This window comes from Mobula hypostoma, chromosome 9, assembly GCF_963921235.1.
Source record: "Mobula hypostoma chromosome 9, sMobHyp1.1, whole genome shotgun sequence".
NCBI lineage: Eukaryota > Metazoa > Chordata > Chondrichthyes > Myliobatiformes > Myliobatidae > Mobula > Mobula hypostoma.
This window is the reverse complement of record NC_086105.1, coordinates 138,551,738-138,573,489: the sequence shown is the minus strand read 5'-3', so window position 1 is coordinate 138,573,489 and position 21,752 is coordinate 138,551,738. Positions and strand designations below refer to the sequence as shown.

General features: G+C 41.2%; 1 protein-coding gene across 3 annotated transcripts in view; it reads right to left on the bottom strand.

Annotated features, from left to right (window-relative positions):
• Positions 1-18,204, bottom strand: part of LOC134352104 (bifunctional apoptosis regulator-like) — a 31,604-nt gene extending 13,400 nt beyond the window's left edge. For 2 of the 3 annotated variants that reach the window (XM_063059301.1, XM_063059303.1), the window contains exons 1-2: positions 18,075-18,204; positions 9,244-9,572 (exon numbers count right to left, since the gene is read on the bottom strand). In XM_063059301.1, coding sequence (XP_062915371.1) covers positions 9,244-9,521 — 278 coding nt within the window. In that variant the 5' untranslated portion in view covers positions 9,522-9,572; positions 18,075-18,204. Of the gene's footprint in view, positions 1-9,243; positions 9,573-18,074 lie in introns of those variants that run through there. The other variant, XM_063059302.1, reaches the window with a different exon arrangement.
• Between the last annotated feature and the right edge of the window lie 3,548 nt (positions 18,205-21,752).

Here is a 21,752-nt window from a genome sequence, read left to right as displayed (position 1 = left end):
GATTGATTGCATATACATAAAGTGATACCAGGCAGGGTGTCTGTACACAAGGTGACTAACAGGAAATGATAAAGTAGTGGTGGGGGGGGGGGGGTGCGGTATGGAGAGACCAAAAGACCATAAGACATAGGAGCAGAATTAGGCCACTTGGCCCATCGAGTCTGCTCTGCCATTCAATCATGGCTGATCCTTTTTCTCCCCTCCTCAGACCTGTCCAGTCAAGAACCTATCAATCTCCACCTTAAATACACTCAACAACCTGCCTCCTCAGCTGCCTGTGGTAACAAATTCCACAAATTCACCACGCTCTGGCTAAAGAAATTTCTCTGCATCTCTGCTTTAAATGTACGCCCCTCTATCCTGAGGTTATGCCCTCTTGTCCGAGACTCCCCCACCATGAGAAAGCAACACACATCAAAGTTGCTGGTGAACGCAGCAGGCCAAGCAGCATCTATAGGAAGAGGCGCAGTCGACGTTTCAGGCCGAGACCCTTCGTCAGGACTAACTGAAGGAAGAGTGAGTAAGGGATTTGAAAGCTGGAGGCGGAGGGGGAGATGCAAAATGATAGGAGAAGACAGGAGGGGGAGGGATAGAGCCAAGAGCTGGACAGGTGATAGGCAAAAGGGGATACGAGAGGATCATGGGACAGGAGGTCCGGGAAGAAAGACGGGGGGGGGGTGACCCAGAGGATGGGCAAGAGGTATATTCAGAGGGACAGAGGGAGAAAAAGGAGAGTGAGAGAAAGAATGTGTGCATAAAAATGAGTAACAGATGGGGTACGAGGGGGAGGTGGGGCCTAGCGGAAGTTAGAGAAGTCAATGTTCATGCCATCAGGTTGGAGGCTACCCAGACGGAATATAAGGTGTTGTTCCTCCAACCTGAGTGTGGCTTCATGAGAAACATCCTTTCCACATCTACTCTGTCTAGACTTATCAGTATTCGAAAGGTTTAAATGGAATCTCTTCTCATCCTTCTAAATTCCAGCGAGTACAGACGCAGAGCTATCAAATGTTCTTCGTATGATAACGCTTTCATTCCTGGAATCATCCTTGTGAACTCCTCTGAACCCTCTCCAATGCCAGCACATCTTCTTATTGGAGGAGCCCAAAACTGTTCACAATACTCAAGATGACATCTCACCAGTGCCTTATAAACCTCAGCATCACATCCCTGCTCTTGTATTCTAGACCTCTTGAAATGAATGCTAACATTGCATTTGGCTTCTTCACTAGCAACTCTACCTGCAAATTAACCTTTAGAGTGTTCTGCACAAGGAACGACCAAGTCTCTTTGCATCTCAGATTTTTGGATTTTCTTCCTGTATAGAAAATAGTCTGCACATTTATTTCTTCCACCAAAGTGCATGACCATGCATCTTCCAACATTGTGTTTCATTTGCCACTCTCTTGCCCAGTCTCATAATCTAAGTCCTTCTGTAGCCTACCTGTTTCCTCAACACCATCTGCCCCTCCACCAATCTTCGTATCAGCTGCAAACTTGGCAACAAAGCCATCTATTCCATCATCTAAATCAACGATATACACCAACCCCTGTGGAACACCACTAGTCACTGGCAGCCAACCAGGCAAGGGTCCTTTTATTCCCACTCACACTGCCTCCTACCAAACAGCCAATACTCTAACATTGCTAGTAACTTTCCTGTAATACCATGGGCTCTTAACTTGGTAAGCAGCCTCATGTGTGGCACCTTGTCAAAGGCCTTCTGAAAGTCCAAATATACAACATCCACTGCATCCCCTTTATCTATACTATTTGTAATCTCCTCAAAGAATTCCAACAGCTTCGTCGGGGAAGATTTTTCCTTAAGGAAACCATGCTGAGTTCGTCCTATCTTGTCCTGTGTCACCAAGTACTCCATAACCTCATCCTTAACAATTGACTCCAACATCTTCCCAACCACTGAGGTCAGGCTAACTGGTCCATAATTTCCTTTCTGTTGTCTTCCTCCTTTCTTAAAGAGTGGAGCAACATCTACAATTTTCCAGTCCTCTAGCACCAAGTCAGAGTCCAATGATTTTTGAAATATCGTTACTAATGCCTCCACAATCTCTACAGCTACCTCTTTCAGAACCCTAAGGTGTAGCTTATCTGGTCCAGGTGACTTCTGTACCCTTAGCTTTTTGAGCACCTTCTCCCTTGTAATAGTAACTGCACTCACTTCTCTTTCCTCACACCCTTCAGTGGGTTAGTGGGTGGAGGTGTTGGGAAAAGAAACTCTTTTCCATCTGGTAGTCCTGGCATGGATGCTACGTAACCTCCTCCTTGATGAGTGTGGGACAAACAGTCCCTAAAGCAGGGTAGGTGGGTTCCTTCATGATGTTACAGGTCATTTTCTGGCATCTATCTGCATACATGTCCTTGATGGCAGGTAGGCTGGACTCTGATGCGTTGGGCAGTTTTGATGAGCCGTTGTAGAGCCTTCCTGTCCACTGCAGTGTAGTTACTGCTGCTACTGCATGGAGCTTGGCGAAGGAAGTCAATTGAAAAGAGTGGCAATCAAGAGAACGGTTTTGTTTGGCTCGTGTTGAATGCCTTTAAGAGCCGCACCCACCCAGGCAGGTGGAGGCTACTTCACATACTCCTGGTGATATGCTTCCTCACTGCCCAAGTCTTTCTTCAAGGCATTCGCCATAGGATATTTATTTACTTATGTATGGTCCTACAGTGCAGAACAGCCTTTCCGGCCCAACGAGCTGCACCACCTAGCAATCTACCCATTTAACACTAGCCTAATCACAGGACAATTTACAAGGAACAATTAACCAGCTCATCTTTGGGCAGTGGGAGGAACGCAGAGCACCTGGAGGAAACACATGCAGTTTCCAGATTCTGACCTGATCCTGTGGGCATGGTATTTTCGGAAGCTGGTCCTGCTAATTTTCTGATCAATGGGGATTCGGAAGACGTTGATAATGGGAGACTCAACGATGGTAGTGCCATTGAATCTCAAATGCAGATGAATATATTGTCTAGTTGAAGATATTATTTGCCAATCAGTTCATGCCTTAATGTTTTTCTTCTAGATACAAGTTCTTCCAAATCCTGATAGCTCAACTTCTTCCTGGCTTGGCATTATCTAACACTCTGGGAATTGCCTGAAGTTTTGCCTTTAAATCATTTTTCACAGGTTTATGGCCTCACTTGCCTGCATGCACCAATGGACTGCTTCATTTTCTGAGGAATGGCAAACGGAAGTTATTATCTTTAGAACATCAGTGGACATCATTATTTTTGACCTCGGGACAAAGCAATCACCGATGATGCAGCTGACACTGGCTGAGCTGAGATTAGTCAGGAGGGACCGCTGAGATGATTGACCTCCAAGTGTTACAATCATCCTCTTTTATATGAGCCAGTAGAAAATTTTCTCCTTGAATTCCACTGATTATTTTTTAACCTGAATGCTCAATAGCTCGCTCCAGAAAGCTACCTTGGTATCAAGAATTGTCACTCTTCCTTTGCCTCTGGAATTCATCTATTTTGTCCTGTCTGGAGTAGATGGTGATATCTAAAATGGATTATCAGTGAGATGATCGGTAAGTGCCACATGTCACCATTGTTGACACATACTATTTCTTTAACAGGTGAGAATCACGGAATAATGCAGCACAGAAACAGGCTGTTCGGCCCAGCTTGTCCATGCAGACCTAGAGGTCTTTCCAAGCTACACCTCAGCCTCCTATGCTCCAGTCTCTCCTTGTAACTCAAGCACTTCAACCCAGTAACATACTCATGAATCTTTTCTGTGTCCTTTCCAGTTTAAGGACATTCTTCCTATAGATAGGTAACTAGAATGGCACACAATTTATATGGTCTCGACAGCTACAAAATGATCTCCCAATTCCTATAATCAATGCCCAGACTGATGAAGGCAAGTGTGACAAGTGCTTTCTTCACCACCCTGTCCACCTGCGTAACCACTTCCATGTAACTATATACTGTACTTCAACTAGGTGTCGCTACTCTACAACTTTCTCCAGGGCCCTACAATTACTAACCTGGTTTAACTGACCAAAATGCAACTCCTCACACTTGTGCAAGTTAGATTCCATCTGCTACTCCTTAGTTCACTACTCCAATCCATCTAGATCCTGTTCTAAATCCATTACTGTTCACTACACCACCAATTTTAGTGTCAGTTGAAAGCTTACTAACCACGTTAATAACAACATCCATAAAACTCATGGGACAGAAATTGTTGGACCATCCCCTGTATGGAGGTAACATACCTGGACAGTCTTTCCACTTTATTGGGTAGGTTTCTGTATTGCTGCCAAAAATTGGTTTGTTTGGGTCTCCCACACTACAGTCAAAATGTTGTCAGTGCCTTGAATGAAACAAGTCAAATTGGCTAGAATGGTTTTTATTATTTATTTTTACTTATTTAGAAATACAGCGCAGAACAGGCTTTTCTGGCCCAACAAGCTGCCCAGCAACCTGCCTATTTAATACTAGCCTAATCATTGGGCAATTTACAATGACCAATTAACCTACTAACTTGTACATCTTTGGACTGAGAGAGGAAACCCACACGGTCATGGGGGAAATGGACAAACTCCTTACAGATGGCACAGAACTGAACTCCAAACTCCAACGCCCTGAGCTATTACAGCTGTAATAGAGTCGCGCTAACCACTATGCTAGCATGGTAGATTTCAGGAAGAATCCAAATAGATCGTCTATTTGGCACTTCCTGCTAAATACGTTCACAAATGAGAGACAAGTTCCTTGTTCTTCAAAATACCTCAAAAGGCAGACAAGTTTCTGTTACTGATTCATTCTAAAAATGGCATTTTAGACTTTAGACAAAAATAGAGTGTACTATTTCTTCAGTTGAACTTTAAATTATAGGTGTAACTTGCACACTAAATCTCCAATGTCTGACTGGAATTGTCAATCTTTTGACTCAGATCAAACCGGGTCAACTGAGCTGTATCTGATATTTAAAAAGCAAATTAAAACTTAGTAAGATAAAAACAGGCGCTTATTCCAAAAACAGACTTTCAATCGAACTAGCTTGTGGGAGCACTTAATCTCCGCACTGCTCTGGGCAACCTCAGAATGAAGGTGGAAAGACAAAATTATGATTCCAAACTTTGAAGGGAGAAATATTTTAGTTCCAGTGTTGTTAATAGCTTTTGTCAAATAGAAGCATCAATAAGAAAATATATTTCAGCTGCCAAAAGTCTCAATATCAATAACTTAAACAACCAACGGACTAATAATGCAATTAGGCAGACCAGATCAAAGTGTTTCACCTCACATTACTGAACATGCTGACATCTTATAATATATAAAGATACACAAGCTAGTTGAGTGGTGTCGCAGCAATAACCTTGCACTGAACATTAATAAGATCAAAGAATTGACGGGTGACTTCAGAAATGGTAAGACAAGGGAACACACATCAGTCTCAGAGGGATCAGAAGCAATTTCAAGTTCCTAGGTGTCAACATCTCTGAGGATCTATCCTGGGCCCAAGATATCAATGCAGCTACCAAGAAGGCAAGGCAGCGGCCATATTTAATTAGGAGTTTGAGGAGATTTGGCATCTCCAAGACACTTACAAAGTCACACAGATGTACGGTGGAGAGCTTTCTAACTGGCTGCACCACCATCATGGTACTGGGGGCAGCTACTGCACAGGATCAAAATAAGCTGAAGGGACTTGTAAACTTAGTCACCCCCATGAAGGACACTAGCCTCCAAAGTATACAGGACATCTTCAAGGAACAATGCCTCAAAAAGGCAGTATCTATCATTAAGGACCCCCATCACACAGAGCATGCCCTGTTCTCATTGCTACCATCAGAAAGGTGATACAGGACACACTCAACGATCCAGGAATAGCTCTTCCCCTCTGCCATCTGATTTCTGAATGGACTTTGAACCCATGAACACTAACTTACTTTTTTTATTACCCAGAATAAAACATGTTTATACAGTGCCATGTATGAAGCATAAATATGTTTGTACTCAAATATAAAAAAAATTGGTTAGTCAGTTTTTAACAACTGCCAAATCTTCAAGATTTTCAATGTATGTTGATTAAACTGAATACCTTCCTTTCTTTCTTTTTAAATCTTTTTATTAAGTATACAAAAAAGGTAAGCCATATAAACATTAATACAATGTTAAAGTATAATAAAATTCCAAAAGATAACAATACCAAAAAGAAAATACTACAAACAATGTAATTTAAGCATAAGAAACCAAAATAACATAATAGTATACTAGATTTTATATATATCAATGGAAAAAAAGAAAAAAAAAACCCCAAAAAAAAACCCACCGTGCAACTAACTAAAAGCAAAGCAAAGCAATGGGCTAACTTGAAACCAAACAGAGTTAAACTTAAAATCACGTCCTCAATCCCGACCTCCATTAAAACAGTGAAAAAAAAACAAGAAGGGTAAATATTACATTAAATGAAAATATCGAATAAAAGGTCCCCAAATCTGTTCAAATTTAAATGAGGAATCATGAAGGTTACTTCTAATTTTCTCCAGATTCAAACATAAAATCGTCTGAGAAAACCAAAAAAAGGTAGTTGGAGCATTAAGCTCTTTCCAATGTTGTAAAATACATCTTTTCGCCATTAAAGTAAGAAATGCAATCATTCTACGGGCTGAAGGGGAAAGATTACTAGAAATTTTAGGTAGTCCAAAGATAGCAGTAATAGGGTGAGGAGAGATATCTATATTTAATACCTTAGAAATAATATTGAAAATATCTCTCCAAAAAGTTTCCAAAGTAGGGCAAGACCAAAACATATGAGTTAAAGAGGCTATCTGCCCCGAACATCTATCACAGAAAGGATTAATATGCGAGTAAAAACGCGCTAACTTATCTTTGGACATATGTGCTCTATGCACCACTTTAAATTGAATTAGGGAATGTTTAGCACAAATAGAGGAAGTATTAACTAATTGTAAAATCTGCCCCCAATCATCCACAGAAATGGTAAGCCCCAATTCCTGTTCCCAATCTACCCTAATCTTATCAAATGGAGCTTTCCTGAGTTTCATAATAATATTATAAATCATAGCCGATGCACCTTTCTGACATGGATTGATTAAACTGAATACCTTCCACACATACATCTCCAGATCTATGGGTAGATAATAAAATAGATCAAAGTAAGAACCATCAGAACTGACACACTGATGATTGGTACCAGGTAATCAGGTTTGAAAAGTGCACTTTTCCATGGAACAACAGCACTAAGTCGTGTCCATTATTTTTGACCACATCGGCCAGGTACTACAATAACAGATAATGATAACTGTGTTGTGATGTATAGTACTGTGCAAGTCTTAGACAACTTGGATCTTTAAATAAGTTCTGTTTCAGACATTTATTTTAGTCTTCTGCATGATTGTGTTGATAGAAAAGAGCAAATTTTAGATTTCCAAACATTCATTTTCTAAAAAATTAAATGTTACAGAAAAATTTTTGTATTTCGTTAAAGGTAACATCAAGTAATAGAACACTTTTCAAATAAAAGCAATAACTTTGTAGGTATATAACCCAGTTATATAAATAAAGATAATAAACATGATGTTAATGATCAATGATATTGAGTTAAATGAAGTAAACTGAAACAGAAACAGGTGCAGAAGGAATCAAACTGGGCGAAAGACGACCAAACTAAAAAGGTGAGGGTATGGCAGATGAGACAGCTTGATCTTCAAATCATCTATTCTTATGCATGTCAAGAGTCAGCATAGCAACAAGACATAAGGTGGTCATCCTGCATCAGCAAGGTTTCTCCCAAGCAGAACTTTTGCGGCAGACAGGAGTTTCAAGATGTGTGATCCTAGCTCTTCTAAAAAAGCACAAAGAAATGTGCGAGGTTGAGGACCAGAATTGCAGTGGTTGGCCACAGAAACTGAGTGTAGCAGACAAGAGGTACATCAAACTGAAGTCAGAGGTTGTCCAGCACTGCTATTAACTTGGAACTCACATACACCATAAACTCAGGTACACCACCCGACAGTCTGGAGAAGTCTTGTCAGAAGTGAGGGTTGCTGACAAAAAAAAACATTCCTCTGAAGTGGAATCAAAGCCAACAGACTTACCTATGCACAAAAACACAAGGACTGGGGTGCTGAACAATGGCAGAAAGTGCTCTGGCTGAGTCAAAATTTGAAATTTTGGCTCAAACAGGAGGCAGCTTGTCTGTAGACGAGTTGGAGAGTGCTACATGGATGAGTGTCTGCAGCCAATAGTGAAGCACAGTGGAGGTTCCCTGCAGGTCTGGGGCTACATTTCTGCAAATGGAGATGGTGATCTGCTCAGAATTAATGGAATCCTCAATGATGAGAAGTACAAGCAGATTCTCATCCATTACGCAATACCATCAGGGAGACATCTGATTAGTCCCAACTTCATTCTGCAGCAGGACAATGACCTCAAACTCATGGCCAACATCATAAAGAACTATCTTCAGTGAAAAGAAAAAGGAATAACAGATGGTATGATCTCCAGAGCCCTGATCTCAAAATTGAGGCTGTCCGGGATTATCTGGAGAGACAGAAGCAGGCGAGACAGCCAACGTCTACAGAAGAACGGTGGCAAGTTCTCCAAGATCCTGAAGTAACCTACCAGCCAATTTTCTTATAAAACTGCATGGCAGCATACCTAAGAAAACTGTGAAAACTGATGCAGTTTTAAAGGCAAAGACTGGTCACAGCAAATATTGATTTGATTTAGTTTTTTTACTGTTTACTACTATAGTAATTTTTTTGATATTTGGAAACCTTTCATTTCATTTTTTGGAAAGCATCTTTGCTTTACAGAATTCTTTTTACAAGTGCCTAAGACCTTGGCATAGTACTATAGATTCAACTTGTTTCAGCAAAGTATGTTTTCATAATTGGACGGTCGTGCGATGTCACAAAAACAAAAATAAAGGAGGCAAACTAATGTCAATATTATTATGTGATGGTTAAACCAAATCAATGATAACTTAAGAAACACAAAGCAAAATGAAATTTGTTGAACAGTATTAAATTTGCAGGCAAAAGCTGACTCATGGAAAAAATGGTGAACCAATTGAATTGGATATTGCCAGTTCCATTGTACCATACAACAAACAATAAATAACAAAAAATATTTTCAAAATTGCAGTGCTTTCTTGCCTTTTAACATTAGTTCATTTAACTTAAATTCAGCTTCTGAAAGACATGCAGGCTAGCTTCACTCGAAATATAACTGTACCTTAAGACAATGTTGACTTTAGGAAATCCCTCCCATTTTTCTCTGCATTCCGGGCATTCTGTTTTCCTGGAGGCTTCCCACCACAGGGCCAGGCAGTGTCTGCAGAAACTGTGTCCACAGTTCAAAGTAGTTGGGTTTACCAATACTTCATAGCAACAGTGACATGAAAATTCATTGGCAGAGAGATAACAGGATGGTTCTGGTAACATGCTGACCTCCAAGTCCTCATTCTGTTCCTTGTATTTTTGCTCATTACATAATCCTACATCACCCTCCATCTGATTACAACTGAGGCTTTGGAAACTTGATTTTCTTCTTTCAGCATTAATCTGTAAGGAGAAGTGTTTTAGAATATATATTAACTGTATTGTCAACTAAGGTTAAGTGCTTCATTCAAAGAGTTTGTGACGGGTTGCATCTTTGAAGATTCACTTTCAATCACTGTGCCCAAGCTTTCATGAGCATTACAACATGTGGATAAAGAACACCCTGAAATGAATGAAGCCAAGAGTCACTGCCTTATGACACCTGGATACAGCAGCGCAAAGACCAGAGAATTAAAAATTGTTTCAGTAAGGGTAAAAAATTATGATTGAAGCTGATTAAGAGCACCCACACTATCCCTACTCGCAAAATTGTATTTGATAGTAGTGCAAATGGATGCTTCAAATTCCTACACTAACCCTTCTACATAATTGTAGAGTGATTATGACAGTATGCAAATACAAGTGTACTGTGAAATGCTCAATGAATCTAATAATATCCAGGCTGCCAATCGTAAATATAAATGCTACTGGATTACTGTGAAAACACAGATCATCTCATTCTACAGGGCAAGGAATATGCCAATCTGTTTGTGGCCATTTCAGAGATGATTTGATACTCTCTGTTGCTGTTGAAATAGAACTGCTGAAATAACTCCTTGATGGGGGTCAGATATTTTGGGATTAATATAGCATCTCTAATGTGTCAAAATGTCCAAAGCAACTTCACAGAGGTGCTATCAAACAAAAACAGAATCAAAGTAGACCTCAATGCGACATTGGCTGGAAGTTGGATGACAAACTATTTGCTAACAGTTATACCGCATACTGTTCAATCTGCAAAACTTCAGATCATGAAGATTATGCCATCATTCAAGCTGGGCAGATGATGAACATTTACATCACAGAAGTGCAGAGCAAATGAGCATCTCCAACAATACAGTCTAAATATCTTATCTTGACAATCAGCAGTAATTACTATTACCAAAATTCCGTTAATCACAGATAACCAAAAAAATTTATTGGACCTTCTACACAACACTGTCATTAAAAGCAGATGCCCGATGGCAGGTGATTCACCCACTGAAGCCTAGACAGAGCATTTCCACTATCTTCAAAGGCACAAGTCAGGAGTATCAGGAGCATCCAAAAGCTGGTTTGGTATTGTTCCAAAAACGCAAGAAGATTGACACCACCCAGGATACATTTGTTTGCTCATCTGAACCTGAACAAATATTCTTTGGTGCAGTGGACCATAGTTGCAGTGTATACTTTACAAAATGCACTGTAGCCACTAAGGCTGCTAAACAAACACATAAAGCCAAAACTTTACCATCTAAAAGAACAAGTTTCAAAGGCCCTCAGGAGAAATTCTTACACACCATCTAAATCACATTTCATTCTGATTCAGGAACATATTTCTTTTACTTCATGGTCAGTATCAGAAACTTGCCCTTCTTTACGTGGCAGTGCTATCCATGTACTACAAGAGCTCAGGATGTCAGCTCAATGCAAGAAGTAGCTGAAACAACTAGTCAAGTGTTTTAGATGTACACACCATTTTTAGTGTTTGTGATTTGTCTGATTTTTGCTGCAATGGAAAGACTATAAAGTTTTAAAAAGGTTATAAGTAATTAAAAGGTTATAAAGTAAATGTAACATACAACCACTGATCCCTTCAAGCTGTGCGGCCACACATTAACTGAAATGCTTCCGTGCACATAGCCTTGGTTGCTGTGCAGCTGGAATTTTCTTAACATTTACAGTGCCGCACCGTTTTCCAGCCACGTAAAAATTTCCTGCTCAGAGCAATGGTGGGTTCACACAGCTGTAAAAAAAAATTAGAGGGAACGTTGCATAAACTATTAAAATGATACGAGGTTCAAATGAAAAGCACGATAGACATACTAGTCAAAGATAATGCTAAAGGCAAAGACTGACCTAAAACAGCACTACGTTTAAAATTTGAGAACATGAAAGTCTAGTTTGACTAGACCTGTGGTGTTATATTGGAAGCAGACAAGTATCCTGGGAGAGAATAAGTAAATGAAGTTCACTACGAAGGTACAACAGACATATTGCTCCTGGAAACAAACTGGGTCAGGACAAAGATAGATAGATAGACAGACAGACTTTATTGATCCCGAGGGAAATTGGGTTTCGTTACAGTTGCACCAACCAAGAATAGAGTATAATATAGCAATATAAAACCATAAATAATTAAATAATATGTAAATTATGCCAGATGAAAATAAGTCCAGGACCAGCCTATTTGCTCAGGATGTCTGACTCTCCAAGGGAGGAGTTGTAAAGTTTGATGGCCACAGGCAGGAATGACTTCCTATGACGCTCAGTGTTGCATCTCGTGGAATGAGTCTCTGGCTGAATGTACTCCTGTGCCCAACCAGTACATTATGTAGTGGATGGGAGACATTGTCCAAGATGGCATGCAACTTGGACAGCATCTTGGAAAGAACAAAGGATGGGTTGAAACATTCGAAGGGACACAGTGCCAAAGCAAGCAACATTTGTGATAAAATTCCAGCCTATTGGCATAACGAAACCATTCAAGGAGTAGGCCAGTCTTCAAGAGAATAGAGAAACATGATAAGGAATGGCTCCACCTGTAATAGTTAGGGCTAGTATGAAATGAACTTTTAAAAGGAATGGGATCAGAAGTAGAGACTGTGAGCAGTTTCAAGTTTCTGGGTGTCAAGATCTCTGAGGACCTAACCTGGTCCCAACATATCAATGTAGTTATAAAGAAGGCAAGACAGTGGCAATACTTCATTAGGAGTTTGAAGAGATTTGGTATGTTAACAAATACACTCAAAAACTTCTTTCACTATACCGTGGAAAACATTCTGACAGGCTGCAATACTGTCTGGTACGAGATGACTATTGCACAGGACCAAAAGAAGCTGCAGAGGGTTGTGAATTTAGTCAACTCCATCTTGGGTACTAGCCTACAAAGTACCCAGGACTTCTTCAAGAAGCAGTGTCTCAGAAAGACAGCATCCATTATTAAGGACCTCCAGCACCCAGGGCATGCCCTTTTCTCACTGTTACCATCAGGAAGGAAGTACAGAAGCCTGAAGGCACACACTCAGCGATTCAGAAACAGCTCCTTCCCATTTGCCATCCATTTCCTAAATGGACACTACAAATATACATTATTTCTGTTTTTTGCATGATTTTAATCTATTCAATATGCATATACTGTAAATTGATTACTTATGTATTATATTTTCCCTCTTCTTCTATATTATGTATTGCGTTGAACTGCTGCTGCTAAGTTAACAAATTTCACTACACATGCCAGTGATAAAAAACCTGATTCTGAGAGCACGCTCAGGAAATTGGTCCTTAAAATGAAAGATCAAATGGTGAAAGCAAAGGGGGAGGGGTGGGAGAGAGCAAGAGCACACAAGCAAGTACAACTAGGAAGATAACCCTCAGCCAACACATACAGTAAGGAGGAGAGATCTGCACCACAGTTGCTCAGAAGGTAGGTCTCTAGGATTTTGAAGAATACATTGTAACTTTTATCTTTGTTAAGTATTGTTTTTTTGCACTTGATCAGGGGTTCCCAACCCTTCTTTTGCTGTGGGCCAATACCATTAAGCAAGGGGTCCATGGACCCCAGGTTGTGAACCCCTGCACCAGATGCAACTTACTTCAGATCTAATATGCTTATTAATAAAATTGTAGTCATAGTTTGTAGACACAAGTCCTTTGAGATAGGTTAAATACAAACTTAATAAATTTTACATCACCATTATCTTCAAGGTCAACTGTAAATGAGAAATAAATACCAAAAGATCCATTTCCAACGAATTTATCTGTTGTTAAACAATCATTCACATCCATGTTTCCTTCAGGCAATTTCACATGATACCACCATGTAACTCATCCCAAATCTTGACTAACTTCAAAGGTATGCCATTAAATGGTGTGGTGGTACAATTCCATATAATTTTTTAATAACCACCTAAAGTGTAGTCTTTTAAATGGATAAATTATTCTACAATCGCCACGCAAAACATTAAGTTTGTACATTTTAGTTTGTGGAAATTATTGATACTATACAATGTATTATAAAGTTATAGACATCCTCAGCATGAAAACCATAACATACCATGCGTCAGGCTGTGAAGTATAGAAGGACATTCGACTTGGAGAAAACGTTAGTTTTCAGTATTCAGTCCTTCCATGCACTTTCCGCAATAATCCTGCAAGTTATTTTCCCTCAAACAGCTAAAAGCTTTGATTAACTGTGTAATGCTTTGGTAAATATTTTACTAATGTTGTAGGGCATTTCATATAATGGTTTTCTATAGAAGCAGTGTGTTCTGCTGGTAGAGTTTGGGTTACTGTTAAAGATACAGGATGCTTAGGAATGTTGTGTCATCCAATGAGGATGGTGGAACTGGGAGACGGTTCTGGAGAATGCTGGGGGTGAGTTTTTGTGTTGGACACTGAGGTGGGTTGGGGTCTTTTTCAGCGGGAGATGGAGAGTGAAGAGGTTCGAGAGAACCAGCCATAGGATTCAATCCGGTGGGAATGCGGAACTCGATGGAGCCCAAGAGGGGGAATTCTACCAAGATCAGTGAATAGGAGGTTAGCACCGTTAGTACATTGGATATGATGGCTTTTGGAAAATTTGAGCTCCAACCTTTTGTAGTGTATAGTCTGTTATTTCTTGCCGCCAGGTGATTGCCTGGGAGCAGTGTGTTACACAGTATTCACACAAATCGGGGAGACATTCCAAACTCACGGGTTTGGCGGGACCCAAGTCCTATCTACCCTAGATGTATGGAGTCTGAGTCTGGTGGCTGTTAGCGAGGGGCTAATGAGCCGCATCTCTAGAAACGCCTGGTAAAAATGAGTTTCAACCGTTTCCACCTGCCCTACAGGCAGCAAGTTACACATCATTACCGTCATAAGTAGATGAAAGAAGGGTGTAAGGGAAAAATATGAGAAAACTATTTTAAACCAATGAGTGGCTGAGGTCTAGAAATCACTGCACAAAAGGATGGGAAAAGCAAAGACTCTCACCACATTTAATAAAAACCTTACTTGTCTACTTGGGGTGCCTTAACCTGCAGATCTACAATCCTCAAGTGTTGGAAAAAGTGATCACGCTGGGTAGCTTTGTTTGGCTCACAGGAGTACAATAGAAATGGAAGCCAGTGGATTTCCACCTTACCATGACTGCTTTGCCATTCAGTAAGATCACAGCACACCTTTTACCTCAGTATCGCTTTGCAATCAATTCCCTCAATATCTCGGCCTCTATATCAATGTACTCAGAGTATGAGCCTCCAAAACTCTCTTAGGTAGAGAATTTCAAAGACTTATTATCCATTAGGTGAACAAATTTCTTCCCTCTGAATGGTTGATTTCTTACTTTGAGACCATGACCCTTGGTTCTAAATCAAGTTGCGTTTATTCCCCTATGCACATTAAAAGTTCAATGAAAAGCTTACTTATAGCAATATCAAAGGCACAAAACATTAGTGAGATATCCAACATTCAGAAGCAACACATAGCAACAGACACAAAATGCTGGACGAGCTCAGCAGGCCAACACTTCAGCAGGACTGGAGGAAAAAAATATGAGGAATAGATTTAAAAGGTGGATGAAGGGGAGGGAGAAACATACGGTGACAGGTGAAACAGGGAGGGGGACGGGTGAAGTAAAGAGCTGGGAAGTTGATTGGTGAAAGAGATACAGGACTGGAGAAGGGGGAATCTAATAGGAGAGGTCAGAGGCCATGGAAGAAAGAAAAGCAGGGAGGAGCACCAGAGGGAGGCGATGGGCAGGCAAGGAGATAAAGTGAGAGAAGGAAAGGGCATGGGGAATGAGTGGGGGGGGGTGGGGAGAAGGAATACATTACTGGAAATTCAGGAAATCGATGTCCATACCATCAGGTTGGAGACTACCCAGACAGAATGTAAGGTGTTGTTCCTCCAACCTGAGTGTGGCCTCATCATAACAGTAGAGGAGGCCATGGATTGACAGATCAGAATAGGAATGGGAAGTGGAATTAAAATAGGTGGCCACAGGGAGATTTCACTTCTTCTGACGGACAGTGTATAAGTGCTTGGCGAAGTAGTCTCCCAATCTACGTCGTGTCTCACCGATATATATAGCCTCACCTGGAAGGACTGTTTAGGGCCCTAAGTGGTAGTGAGGAACATGGTGAAGGGGCAGGTGTAGCAGTTGTTCCGCTTGCAAGGATAAATGCCAAGACGAATGGACAGGGGAGTTGCGTAGGAAGCGATCCCTGCGGATAGCAGAAAGTAAGGGGGGTGGAAGACGTGCTTAGTGGTGGGGTCCTGTTGGAGATGACGGAAATTACGGAGAATTATCTGCTGGGCGTGGAGGATGATGGGGTGGTCTGTGAGGACAAGAGGAACACTATCCCGAGTAGGGGGGGCAGGAGGATGGGGCGAGGGCAGACAGAGATGCGGTTGAGGGCAGCATTGATGGTAGAGGAAGGGAAGCCCCTTTCTTTGAAAAAGGACATCTCTTCATTCTGGAATGAAGAACCTCAATCTGAGAGCAGATGTGATGGAGACGGAGGAATTGAGAGAAGGGGGATGGCAATTTTATAAGTAACAGGATGGGAAGAGGTACAGTCCAGGTAGCTGTGAGAGTCTGTGGGTTTATAATAGACATCAGTAGATAAGCTGTCTCCAGAGATAGAGGCAGAGAGATCGAGAAAGGGGAGGGAGGTGTCAGAAATGGACCAGGTAATTCGAGGGCAGGGTGGAAGTTGGAGGCAAAGTTGAAGAAGTCGACAAGCTCCGCATGGGCAAACACCCCACCCCAGGAAATCCAGCTGGTGAATCTTTGTGCCATTGCCTCTGTCAAATAAAATAACTTTAGGTAAAGAGCTGCCAGAGGAAGTAGCTGAGGCAGGTACATAAACAACGTTTCGAATATAGAACAATAAAGACACCTTGGCCCACAATGTTGTGCCAGCTTTTTAACCTACCCCAAGATCAATATAACCCAGGGGTTCCCAACCTGGGCCCCACAGACCATTGGTCCATGGCATAAAGAAGATCGGAAACCTCTAATTTAACTTTTCTCTCCTACATAACACTCCATTTTTCTATCATCCACATTCCATCCAAGATTTTTTTAAATGGCCTTATGTATCTGCCTTGCCACCACCTGGCAGCGTGTTACACGCACCCACCATTCTCTGTGTGAAGAACTTAACTCTCACATGCCCCCATGTTTTCTTTGAAATACCTAAGCCCCCGCATATTAGCCATTTACACCCTGGGGGAGAAAAGTCTCTGGCTGCCCACTTTATCTCTGCCTCTTATCACCTTGTACACATATATCAATAAGACCATAACACAAAGGAGCAGAAGTAGGCCATTCGGCCCATCGAGTCTGCTCCGCCATTTTATCATGAGCTGATCCATTCTCCTATTTAGTCCCACTCCTCCACCTTCTCACCATAACCTTTGATGCCCTGGCTACTCAGATACCTATCAATCTCTGCCTTAAATACACCCAATGACTTGGCCTCCACTGCTGCCTGTGGCAACAAATTCCATAGATTCACCACCCTCTGACTAAAAAAATTTCTTCGCATTTCTGTTCTGAATGGGCGCCCTTCAATCCTTAAGTCATGCCCTCTCGTACTAGACTCCCCCATCAAGGGAAACAACTTTGCCACATCCACTCTATCCATGCCTTTCAACATTCGAAATGTTTCTATGAGATCTCCCCTCATTCTTCTAAACTCCAAGGAATACAGTCCAAGAGCGGACTAACGTTCCTCATATGTTAACCCTCTCATTCCCGGAATCATTCTAGTGAATCTTCTCTGTACCCTCTCCAACGTCAGCACATCCTTTCTTAAATAAGGAGACCAAAACTGCCCACAGTACTCCAAGTGAGGTCTCACCAGCACCTTATAGAGCCTCAAATTCACCTCTCATCCTCCTTCATTCCAGGGAGAAATGCTATAAAAAGGTACTTTGATAAATAAACAGATAGGTTTAGATGGATATGGACAAAGGAAGGCAAATAGAACTTAAATGAAAATTGTGGTCGGCATTACTAATTGGGCCAGAGTCCTTTACAATGCTCTGTGCCTATAAGGAAATGCATTCTCTATCAATACAAAAGGTTATTAACCTTTACACAATGTTTTAGGTCCTGTCTCTCCAGTACCCCATATAATTGTAGCAACAAGTCGTTATACCTAAATCTAAGCCATTAATATTCACTAATTACTCCTGGGTATAAGTGTTCCTGGTTTTCTGTACAAACATCTTATCATAACCATAGACACCCACTACATCCAGTAATATATTAACAGATTGAGGATGTTAAGTACGCGAAGCAAGATTTAAGGAGTTTAGAAAAGTGTTAAATATTCCCCTTTGAATACTGTACCAGACCGGAACTACTCTCTGCATAGCAATTTTTAAGGGGATGGTCCCGAGATAATGTGGACGATAGAGGCCAATCCCCGCGAAGGTTGGCACAAGCTTTCCCGGCCACCAAGAATCTCTTAGACTTTAATGTATAAATACCTTTCCAGATAACTTCCCTTCGTCGCCTCACTACTCGCCCCACTTCATAGCTCCCAATACGTGAGCCCGGACGCCATTACTACTTGGTCCAAAGAACTCCCCTGACAACAAAGTGCCGCGTCATTCCCAGGTCAACTACTCAGCCCATTGGCGGGTTGTCTCGCTCAGTGGCCAATCTGTGCTCACGTCGACATCAAGGCCCGCCTTCAACTCACGTCAATCAAATAATAGACTGCCGCTGATCGCCACCAGAGGCGAGAAGACTCAGATGGGCTTCCTACAATGACGTAATCCCAAGCAGGGGTTGGCATTTACCCCCTCTCGATACTGTCATGTATTCAAAATTTTAAATCTAGTCCCGACTGTGCAACTAATCAGTTGATGCATTTGCAAATGTTAAGAGGCATAAATCGAGTGGACATGCATAAACTTTTTCCCAGAGTGGAAACCTAGGGTCTACTGGTCCCTTGCTTAAAGGTATTGGTCCATACCATAAGAAAGATTGGGATATATGTGTGTGTGTGTGTGTGGCTATATATATATAGCATTCACTGAGTGGTGGCTGCGCGGAACGTTGGAACGTGTTGCCAAGTCTGGTGGCAGAGGCAGATACGTTGGACCTTAATTAGACTTTGAGAAAAATTCAACCACAGTGTCAAAAAAAATCCCAGAAACATTTTAAGCAGCATCTTTTGACACGATGAACTTCAGTGTGAAGAAGCAAACGTTCAAACTCTTCATCGTTATCTTGGCATAACTGGTGAAATATTCTGCTATTTAATGGATGAGCTTTAATTTTGTTGATAGTAGATATTACAAGAGTCATGCTTGAAAGAAGTCACTGGCTGAGGATTTTTTGGTTGTAATGATGAATTACACAATGGATTGCAAGTAGACTTGGTATTTCTTTTCCATAAATGCCACTAAATCAGCATGGTGACCTGTCATATATGGTGCTCCCTCTGTTGCACAAGAAATCATGTTCCTAATTGGAATACTTTTATTCTTAATATACATTTTGAGCTCATCGTAGATTGATTCTCCGTTGATATTTGTTTTTAACTTTTTACAAAAGTGAATCCCTTCATAAACTTTTCCATTTTTGATAAACTGTACATATGCCATTAACAACACCCCATTGACTTGTACAGTTGACTCATCCAGTTGTATCACAAATTCTGTTTTTCATAACTCTGTGCATAGCTGATACTAATATCTTCACTCATATTGTCAATACGACCAGCTACAGAGTTATTATATAGAGGAATTGATTTTAAAATACTGGTCTCCATTTCGAGAACAGTGGTGAGCACTTCTGATACAGCAGGCATAATTAATCTTTCGCCAATTGTATGAGATTTTCCACACTTTGCTATCATTTTGGAAATGGTATTAGAAGCAATGAGATCAAGGTCAAGGTCATTTTTTAGCTTTCTTGGTAAATGACTCAAGTGTGCAAAACTTTTCAAGTATTTCTTTCATCTTCTGGAATGGAGTAATATCATAAGCAACCTTTTCAGGCTGCCTTTTATGGAAGTGACCCTTCAATCTTGATGGTTTCGTGGCTTCATTAGACAGTACAGTATTACAAATAAGACACATGGGGCGTCACTGATCTGATGGGAACACAATAAAACCAAACTCCAGGTGTGTAACATTGTATTGACGCATTTTCTGTAGTTTCTGTTTCTTAGCAGGATTCGAATTCAAGGCTTCACCACCATCAGGCACATAGAGATTGTGCAGTATGTATTTATCCATCATTAATGGGGCTAAATTAAAATAAAAAATGAACACAGACTGGGAATGCCTATCGGATGTTGATGACGGCAGCAAGTTGACATTGATGGAATGATGGTAGCAGCGTGCAAAGGAACAGCGAGGCGAAGATGAAGATAATCACAACAGCAAAAATTACATTGACAAGGATTCAGATTGGAATCTGAATGTTAGTCGGGATGGAGATGGTGTTCAGCAAGCAAATTTTACACTATTCCAGTTAGCGTGATTGACCAAATCTTGACCACACATATGAAGCCGAGGTCACTTTGAACACCTCAAGAGGAATCATTGGGTCAGCAGCTTCACTAATTGGATCTATTTCACCATTTGGTTCTGGTCAGTGCTGTATCGTTGTGTGACCTGTTTCCCGTAGATCTGTAGAGGAAGTTGAGAGGTTGTATTTGACTTACCAGCTGTTAAATTGCATGAACTCGTTCTGTGCCACGAGTCAAGGGAAACTGTTGGGCACCCTGGTTGCTAATTTATGCATCCCCAATAATGTCTGTTTGGGTGGTGAGGTTGGGTGAGATTGCCGAGGTTCAGACACGTCGTGATGACGAGCGCTCACTGCCTGCAGAGCTATGATTCTTCCTGTGTTCCAGTGCCCCGTCCTTTTTTTTTTGAAAGTGTCTGCTCTACTAACGGTTGGTCAAGTCTCGTGCCTCAAGTTAGGGTGCTGTTTACCGCACCCCCAAAGGATGTTGAATGCCCCCTTAGGACAGGTAATTACTTCCATTGGGAATCACTGCAATAGAGGCATCTAGGAGACTCTTAGATAGGCTCGTGGATGATAGAAAAATGGAGGGCTATGGTGGAGGGAAGGGTTAGATTGACCTCACAGTAGGTTCAAAGGTCGGCACAGCATCGCTGTAACTGTACTGTCATGTTTAATGGTCTACGACATGGAACACTAACCTTTGAAGGCAATGAAAAGTGGCACTTTTTTGCAACGAGTTTGTGGCACAGTTAGACTCAGGTTTAATATCGAAGCCACAAACAAGAGAAAATCTACAGATGCTGGAAATCCAAGCAGCACACACAAAATGCTGGAGGAGCTCAGTAGGCCGGGCAGCATCCAGTACAGTCGACGTTTTGGGCCGAAACCCTTTGGCAGGACTATCCTGTCATTTGTTGTCTTGTGGAAGCAGTACATTGCAAGACATAATAATAAAAAAAAGCTCTAAATTACAATAAGAAATACATATCAAAAATTAAATTTAAATATGTAGTTCAAAAATAGAGGTAAAATACCGAGGTAGTGTTCATAGGTTTATTTTCCAATCAGAAATCTGTTGTCAGAGGGGAAGAAGCTGTTCTTGAAATATTGAGTGTGAGTCTTCAGGCTCCTGTACCTACTCTTTGATGGTAGTAATAATGGATGCCACCTTTTGAAGATGTCCTGGATGCTGGGGAGGCTGGGGCCCATGATGGAAATGGTAATTTCCAACTTTCTGCAGCTCTTTCCGAAGATGCCTCTCCAAAGACTTGAGTACTAAATTCTAAGCTGAGGGAGTCAGCTGTGAAGTGCAGCATCGTGGGGAAATGGATGAAAATGTTAAACCCTCAGCTGTACTGAGTTTGACTCTGTTATAGACCTGGTCCATGTTTTGCGTGAGATCATGAATAATCCGAGGATGGACATGTATTTCTGTAGTCAGCTGAATCTGAGGAGTGTGCCATTGTTCCAGTCAACCGAGTCAAAAGCTTTAGCAAAGTTGTAAAAAGGTGCGTATGTATACACTCAGTGGTCACTTTATTAGTTACCTCCTGTACCTAATAACTGGCCAGTAAGTGTATGTGTATGGTCTTCCGCTGTTGTAGCCCATCCTCTTCGAGGTTTGACATCTTCTGTGTTCAGAGATGCTCTTCTGCACACCACTGTTGTAACACATGGTT